The 8,946-nt window shown below is 49.2% G+C and overlaps 1 protein-coding gene across 3 annotated transcripts in view; it reads left to right on the forward strand.

Moving 5' to 3' along the window:
- The window catches only part of LOC120536418, a 33,618-nt gene extending 25,029 nt beyond the window's left edge, over positions 1-8,589 (forward strand). For all 3 annotated transcript variants that reach the window (XM_039764756.1, XM_039764754.1, XM_039764755.1), the window contains 5 exons: positions 152-475; positions 615-971; positions 2,750-3,073; positions 3,213-3,560; positions 7,127-8,589. In XM_039764756.1, the coding sequence (XP_039620690.1) occupies positions 152-475; positions 615-971; positions 2,750-3,073; positions 3,213-3,560; positions 7,127-7,182 (1,409 nt within the window). In that variant the 3' untranslated portion in view covers positions 7,183-8,589. The remainder of the gene's footprint in view (positions 1-151; positions 476-614; positions 972-2,749; positions 3,074-3,212; positions 3,561-7,126) is intronic.
- The last annotated feature ends 357 nt before the right edge of the window (positions 8,590-8,946 follow it).

Genomic DNA, 8,946 nt, shown 5'->3' on the forward strand with positions numbered 1-8,946 from the left:
GTGTCTTCATTCAGCTGAAGTCTCCATATTCATGCTCATGAGATCATTTCGTTATCACTTTGAATGTCCAGGCTGTCCAGCTCTCGTGTGGTAAGTGTCGGCCCTGGCCAGAGACCCTCACCCTTCTCTTTATCTCTCTTTCTCTCTGCAGGTATCTCCAGAACCCCTGAGCTCTCTGACATCCAGGCCCACTTCTCCCAGTTTGGTCAGCCTTGCACCCTGAGCTGCACTTTGTCCAACTTCTATCCCAAAGATTTGGAGGTCAGCTGGCTGAAAATCAGTAAAGGACAGGAGGAGTCCATAAAGAAAGTCACCAATCATGGACCCTCAATGCAAGATGAGGCCTTTGAGCTTCTCAGTCAGGCCCAGTTCACCCCACAGAACCTGAAGGACCTGGAAGACGTGGAGTTCATCTGCAGGGTCAAACATGAGGGGAAGACAACAGAGAAGAAATGTGGAGAGAAACAGATCCCCGGTAAGACCAGTGATGAAGTCATGTGTGGAGGTGAAGGAGTGTCACCTGACCTTCTTATGGAGGTCTTGACGCCCATCCTCTCCTGCCAGTCCTCAGTTCAGGTGACCACAAGGCTCACTTCTGTACTTCTGTTTCCTAGGACTGCAGCGTCGCCCCCTAGTGTCAGATATACGGCTAGTCAAGTGTGATGGAGTCGGCCAGTCCTGCACCCTGAGCTGCTCCATCAAGGACTTCTACTCCAAAGACATCACAGTGACCTGGCAACGGAGGGACATGAAGACAGGTGGTGTGGTCAGTGCAAAGACCACTGAGTGGAAGGCTGACATTAATAAAGGTAAACCAGAAGTGGAGGACAATGCCTACAGACTGGACAGTCAGGTCACCTTCACCCCGCGGACTCTGAGTGACCTGGAGGATGTGGAGTACATCTGTAAAGTAGAACATGAGAGTCTACCCAGTCCTGTGGAGAAGTACATTGGGAAGATTCAGCTGCCTGGTAAGGACGCCACTGTGTGGTGTTAAGGTGTGGGGTGTGACAGCAGTGGGCGAGCGTCTGACCTGCAGATTCAGGAAGAGAAGTGGGCCGAGCAGCCTGGTGGTGCAGTGGTCAGCACGGACGTGTCCCAGCTCCTTGGAGAGGTCAATTAGAGAGATGACATTTTCCTAGTGTGACTACGTGCAGCATGTGAACGTGCCTGAGGACTGCGGCTTAGAAAACAAACGGGCCAGAGAGAGCCGAGGCCTGCTTTGTTTAGTTGGGCCTGCTGGTGTCCAGTGAACACATCATCCATTACGAGGTCACAGCTAACCCTAACCCTAAGTGAGTCCGTCGTATGCCTGCCATGGTTCCATTTTGAATGTCCTTGTGTGCTCTTATCGGTGACTGTGGTGACTTTATGTTTTTTGTTACAAGCACACAAACCTTAAGTGGTGATGTAATGGAAGTGCATGATGGTCCAGTGACTGTCACTGCCGCCGTAACTCTGCTGATGTGACGAGTGAGCGCGCCTGTGCCCGGTGATGATGTTCCATGCCTCTAAGATGGACGCTGTTCTCTCGTGATCTTGGACTAAGAGGGTCCAAAAAGTGAAAGAACAAGTGGTAGAAACGTTAAAAATGGTCAAAACAGCAGAGGAGCTCAGATGGAAGTTGACCAAGTCGAGTGTTAGGGTGCTTTGTGTTGTGTGGAACGACTTGCTAAATCATGGAGGTGAGACCCCCACTCACTTTGAGGTCATCTGTTTCGGAAGTGTGAGGTGGACAGGAGTGGACCGGCTAAGGCAGGCTGACTAGCCAGCTGGTAAAGCAGAAAGCCTGCTATGTTGCTGTGTAAGGCGCTATAAAATGTAAAGGCTATTTAGTGTCGTTCTCTGTTGGTGTGGTCATGTGACACTGCAGTCTGCCACTTGACTAGCACATGGAGGCCACACTGGCACTGGACTGGCATCTCACTTTGTGCTGTGCCATCAGCGGAGTGCGTTTTATTTTCTTTTGTACTTCACTGCCTTTCTTCAGGCCTTTGATCAGAGTGATGGCTCAGCTTCATGGACACATCACATCTCCGATGGCTTTGGACTGACTATTGTTCGACCTGTGAAGTTGATGGACAGTTGTCAGGCTCCTTGTGGTTCATAAGGGTTTGGTGACGTCATCCTAGGCCATGCTGTCTTTATGTGTGACCCTGAGTTCTGTCACCTTTATGAAACCTTAGATGTGAGGGACATGTGATGAAGGGGTGACACCAGGGCTCAAAACAGCGGCGTAAAAATAGACAGGTGGCTAATAAAAGTCATTAACGAACGTTATTAACGGTGGACAGTGATGAGACCTTGGCGTGACCAGGCACTGGTGACTGTCCTGGCTTTAGTGCTGCAGCGTGAACATTTCACCACAATGACCACGGCTCAGGTCTGAGGGACACAGATTGGCATTCAAAGTAGGCAAATGAATCTGGAGACCAACAGAATAAGACATCAATAAAACACTGAAAGGATGATCTGAAAATCTCCGACTCCACTCACCAGTGAAGAGTGACTTCTGGGTTAGCGCTTCCTGTTTGTCACATGAGTTTGTGGCACTGGTATTCAATCCCAAGTCAGCAGAGGACAGTGAAATGCACACCAGTGTCTTCATTCAGCTGAAGTCTCCATATTCATGTTCATGAGATCATTTCGTTATCACTTTGAATGTCCAGGCTGTCCAGCTCTCGTGTGGTAGGTGTCGGCCCTGACCAGAGACCCTCACCCTTCTCTTTATCTCTCTTTCTCTCTGCAGGTATCTCCAGAACCCCTGAGCTCTCTGACATCCAGGCCCACTTCTCCCAGTTTGGTCAGCCTTGCACCCTGAGCTGCACTTTGTCCAACTTCTATCCCAAAGATTTGGAGGTCAGCTGGCTGAAAATCAGTAAAGGACAGGAGGAGTCCATAAAGAAAGTCACCAATCATGGACCCTCAATGCAAGATGAGGCCTTTGAGCTTCTCAGTCAGGCCCAGTTCACCCCACAGAACCTGAAGGACCTGGAAGACGTGGAGTTCATCTGCAGGGTCAAACACGAGGGGAAGACAACAGAGAAGAAATGTGGAGAGAAACAGATCCCCGGTAAGACCAGTGATGAAGTCATGTGTGGCAGTGAAGGAGTGTCACCTGACCTTCTTATGGAGGTCTTGACGCCCATCCTCTCCTGCCAGTCCTCAGTTCAGGTGACCATGGGGTTCACTTCTGTACTTCTGTTTCCTAGGACTGCAGCGTCGCCCCCTAGTGTCAGATATACGGCTAGTCAAGTGTGATGGAGTTGGCCAGTCCTGCACCCTGAGCTGCTCCATCAAGGACTTCTACCCCAAAGACATCACAGTGACCTGGTCGAAGAGGGACATGAAGACGGGTGGTGTGGTCTCTGCAAGGAGCGCTAAGTGGAAGTCTGACATTAGCAAAGGTAAACCAGAAGTGGAGGACAATGCCTACAGACTGGACAGTCAGGTCACCTTCACCCCGAGTGACCTGGGGGACGTGGAGTACATCTGTCAGGTGGAACACAAGAGCCTGAAGGGACCACTGGAGAGGCGCTATAAAATGCTGCCAGTTCCAGGTGAGTCGTGGGATTCCTTTTAGTGTGTTGTTCACTTTGGTACTCCTGACATCGAGAGTCTGTGACGTTTGTAAGCACTGAGTGGCAGCTTCATGGTGACAAAGTGCTGTGCTGTGATTCAAGCTGTGGTGTCCACGTGGGAGCGGTAGAGTGTGTACCATGTGGTCTTAGGCCAGCCCGTGTCCTCTTACCTGTGTCAGGTGTGTTTCACTGACCCTGTGACCCACTTTCATCATCGGTGCTCCACATCTTCAAGGAGATTCCTTAATTCTCTGGAGGAAGACATGCAGTGCTAATTGGGAGTGAAGACTCAGAGACGTTAACACTTCCAGCCGCAGACACAAGCAGATCATCACAGCGGGTGAGCGCACACTCCTGGGCACACGGGCACAACCACATCTAATGAATGACTGCAAGGGCTGACGCGGCCTGTGGGTATTTGGTCTCAGGGTCAGTGGTGGTGGCCCTCCATGAGCAGCTTGGCCCCTCGTTTATTGTTATTAAGTGCACCCAGTGTCCTAGATGTGACTTCACCAGTGTGCCAGACATTATCGTGACTAAACCTCCACGTAATTCCAGTGTCCTGAGTGTCTCTTGCCATTTTTGGACTGCGATGTGGTCATTCATCCACTGCAGCTCTTTGTATCTTTGGAGGCCACGCGTCTCTCTCTCTATGGCTGCTGTTCTTCTTTCCTGCTCATGTTGTCTGACGTTGACTCTCAGACTGTCACCTTGTGTTGGCCCCTTGTCTTCTCCTGCTATTGTTCAGCCGTCTGGTTTCATTGTTTGACTCTGAGAGCAGAGCGAGTGACTTCGGTGCAAACGCATCTCTCAGACAAGTCTCACTAGCGGAGGGAGGTCATGTGTGGAGTGGCCGGTCATGTCAGACCTGAGCCAGCGGTCACCGTGTCCTGTGAGGAGCGCATTGTGCTTCTGTGACTTTGACACGAGTTTTGGCCAGAAGTGACTCTTGGCCTCGATGTGCGGCCATAGCGTGTGTGAATGTTAAAGAGAGCCAGCAGAGTTATTCTGACTTCTCTGGAGTTCACACAGCTGACGATGTGAGTTTGTCCAGTTGGTCTGGCGATGCTTTATGAAGATGATGTTGTCCTCTTTATCTCTTCTCACTCTGACATTCTACGTACATCTGAGTGATCTGCTGCTGAGTGCAAAGAGGCCGGGATGAAGATCAGCAGCTCCACATCTGAGATCATGGTTCTGTGGACTGAGGAGGGAACAACTACCCTTAGTGGAGGAGTTCACGTATCCCGAGTGACAGACAAAGGGGACGCGAGATTGACAAGTGGACCGGAGCGATGGCAGCCGTTCTCTGTGCTCAGTACCCATCTGTGTAGACACAACACTCGCTTTACTGGTCAGTCTGCATGCCTGTCTTTACCTATGGACATCAGTGGTGGAAAGAATGAGGTCACAAGTACAAGCGGCAGAAATGAGGCTTCTTCACAGGGTGGCTGGACTGGGACTCCATGGTAGGGTGAGAAGCTCTGCGATGATTTGGGAGAGCCTCCGAGTCACCGCTCCCCTAGGTCAGGAGGAGCCAGTCGAGGTGGCTCGGTCATGTCATAAGGATGTCACATTGGTGGCCTTACTGTATCTCATGGCTGGCTTGGGAACACCTCAGAATTTTCTAGGAAGAGCTGGAATCTGTAGTTGAAGACAGACGTCTGTGCTGTCCTGCTTGGCCTGCTGCCACCCCAATCTTCACCAGAAAATAAGATGAAGAGCACCTTGTAGCAAAATGTGTCCAACAGTGAAAGTTTTGTTCCTTGTTTGACACCGTCTTCTAAAAAAGGTACAAGTACCTCATACTCTAAGATGACATTTGCCCAAAATGTGCCCAGTTTTAAAGGCTTGTTGTTCTGTCGTGACACTTTGAAGGCTCTTGTCACCATGAGTGGCATAAGGCTAACGTCGTGGTTAAGTGTCACCACAAGGATCCCAGAGTGTTTTTTTGTTTTTATATTATCTGCTAGGTGGCAGCAAAGACCACAAGATGAACTCAGTTTTGCACTCTTGGCATGATGGCATTAAACCCCAAAACGAGCGGTAAAGGAAGTTGTGCTCATTGCTGATGACTCGGATTCCGCACAGTCAGTCAGTTAACGACTTGTCAAGTGCCAGATGAAAGTGACAGTGAGAGTGCCACCGGGTCATTCCTAAGTGTGAGTGACAAATCCCAAGACTCGTCTTCATGGTGGGTTGTGCTCCTGAACCCAGTGAGCTCATTTTTACAAATCTAGTATGGCACACATTTCACTGCATAATACAATATGTACAATACAATTTATTTTTGTGCAGCCCAAACTCGCACAAGGAGCACCGCAATGGGCTTTAACAGACCCTGCCTGCCTCTTGAGCCCCCCAGCCCTGCCTCTCTAAGAAGACAATGGAAAAACTCCCAAAAAAAACCTTGTAGGGAAAAACTGGAAGAAACCCCGGGAAAGGCAAAAGAGAAGAGAGACCCCTTAAGGGGTAGGTGGGGCGTGCAGTGGGTGTCAATAAAGGGGGTCAACACAACACAATACAATCTAAACAGAACAAAACAAATCCTCAATGCAATCTAAAAATACAAATATTTCAAGTACGGAGCAGAATTTAACAGTAGATGATATCAGATAATAAGATCTGGACCGTTCCCTAATGTGCCCTGCCATCCTGTCCAGATTTGGTTTCTGCCGATCGCCCAGTGGACCAGTGATGGACAGAACATGGATGGTGGGATAGATGGGTATGCTGTGTGCACCCCTGCATACTCGTGGTGGTCCTCAGGGTGCTGTGTCTCATTTTTAACTTGCCTTTGTTTCCAGCTGCTAACTGCCTGCTTGTTTTCCGTTCCTGTCACATTTCATGCCTTAAATTTCAGTCCAAGATGAAGACGTTGGATTAGGGGAGTCTCTAGGGTCAGATTCAAGGTGGTCTGCTTTGCTTCTTTTTTCAGGCATCAAAGTGGTAAAAGACAAAGAAACGTCAAGTCCACCAAACACGACGGGTGGTCAGGACCAAGTGGACAGATAAGCAAGTGCCTCCCTCGTCCCTTATTTCAGTCTTACGGTAAAGTGAGGTGGAGACCCCACTAGTGGTCACTTCCTTATTCTGAAACGAGAGAAGAAGACCAACTTGAGCAGCACCAGCCCACCAGTCTCTGAAGAGCTCTGTATAAAGGTGTACAGTATGGCTAGGGTTAGGGTTAACAAGCATGACCTCTGACCCCGCTCTGACAGAACATCCAGCAGGTCAGGCCGTAGAGTCGTAGAGTCACCTGTGTGATGAGCAGAGTGAAGTGCCAGCCTCAGGTTACATTGGACATGCCACCCATGCCACAGCTCACTAGGAGGGTCCAGGATAGCACCTCTTTGTATCCCCCCTGCTGTTGTGCTCGCAGCGCCCCCTTGTGTTTTGGACCTTGATTTTTTTTTTTTATGTTTTGTGGAGTTCAGATTGTAATCACCTTCCTGCCACCTGTCCCCACACCCAGGGGTCTGTATCTTGCCATAGGGCATGGTCTACACCGTCATCCTCACTCACACTTTCTTCTTCTCTTTCAGTAATGGTGAGGGACACAGGAGATACCTCACAGCCCGACTACGATGAAGACCAGTGATATCGTCCAGTGATGTAATCTGCCATGGGCATTGACGGCCGCTGCTCTCTCCAGTCGTTGTCCCCTCCGTGTCCCACCTGCAGCCTGCTGTCTTATGGTAATTAGTATTTGATGCATTGCTGTGGTCAGTGAACGCAGTCACCATACCATAGCCGTCCATATTGAGTGGACGCTGCGCAGAATTCTAACAGGCATGGTGGACGCTTCTATTAAGATGGATTGTCATGTTACTGGCTTAAGGGGCTTTCGATTTGTGAGAGAAGAGAAGAGAAAGTGAATGGTCTTAACCAAGGGGCAAAACGACGCCTCCATGTGACTTGTCAGTTCTGGGATAAAACTACAGAGATGACCGAATAAGGACGCCTGCCATTGGACAAAGTCAGGCCTAATCAGGACCCTCTTCATGACTGCTTCTCCATGGGCTTGATTTGTCTGTTCTGATTGAGGAGTGGGAGCCATCAGCGTTAAGTGAAGCGAGCCTTGTCATAGCGAATGAGGGGCTGGGGGGGTTCAGGGGCTTCTTTGTTTCACTTTGACCCTCTTGGTTTAGACGGCCGAAGTCCCAGTGGGTCAGCACCCCCTGCTGGATACAAACTGTAACCATCATGTGATCTCTTCATCTGTCCTGTCATCTTCAGGTTCTGTGCTCCTCAGACTCGTGACGATTGTCACACAGACTTTAATTGCTTGTCATTGTGAGACGTTGGGAGCCTCTGGCGGGCGCTGCATTGCTTTAAGTGAACTGCTACGGTGACATCATAACGTGGTGTGTGTGTCATCGTCACTGGATAACAGAGTCCGTTTATGTGAAGCCTGGCACTGTCACCGACCACAGAATCGTCAGGGTGAGGAACGACCCGAATGACAGACACGCCAGACAACTGAGGCCTTCAGTTTGAGATCAGCTGGTAAACTCGGCCAGTCACCTCTACTGCTGCTGCCACTGGCCCGATGGACGTCCTCTGGTCACTCATTTCTGACCTTTGTTACTGCTTCCTTTCAGGTGGCCTCTAAATAGCAGATGGCGTCATCAGAGGGTCACCATTTGGGCCTCAGGGGGTCATCTGTAGGACTTTGGGGGTGCTGGTGAAGTCTCTGGCGTAGAGCTTCTCAAGTTCGGACCCTCTGTGGCTTCAGATTTTTCGATCAGTCAGTCATTTTCCCCTCATTGATCTCCTTCTTTAATGAGTTCACTTTGTTCTTCTTCTCAGATTCTGCTTTTGGTTTTAAGATGTTAACTCACTTTTGTTCTTTTTCTGTGAAGTCACCTTTTTCTGTAGAGCTCGTTCACTGCATTGTATTGTAAAAATGAGTGGACTTGGGGACAAAGGACAGCAAATGATGACAGGCTCCTGCAGTGTGGTCGGCAAAGGATTAAATAACCAGAAATAAAAATCATAATGATGATGATGATGATGATGACAAATAAATGTTACAAAAACAAGACGCTGTAGAAGACCCCACGTTGTCCCCTTGTAACTGTTGTGGAGAAATCTTAGAAGAAACAAGCAGAGTCTTCAGGAAGGCAGTCAGAATTGAAGAGTTTATTGCAGGGCCGCTGCTGGCCAAATGGGTGCCCTAAGCAGAAATGTACTTTTGTGCCCCCTCACCCAAATATTACGGAAGTAAAAATAAAATAATAATAAAAAAAAACGCCGACTAGAACTTTGTTCAAATAAAAGTAAATACATGAGGGTATCATCCGTGCTTAGCCTACTCTGCGTTCACCGTAAAAGGCAATATATACGTTTAGATTTTTGTGTA

The sequence above is a fragment of the Polypterus senegalus genome, chromosome 10 (genome assembly GCF_016835505.1).
Source record: "Polypterus senegalus isolate Bchr_013 chromosome 10, ASM1683550v1, whole genome shotgun sequence".
Classification (NCBI taxonomy): domain Eukaryota; kingdom Metazoa; phylum Chordata; class Cladistia; order Polypteriformes; family Polypteridae; genus Polypterus; species Polypterus senegalus.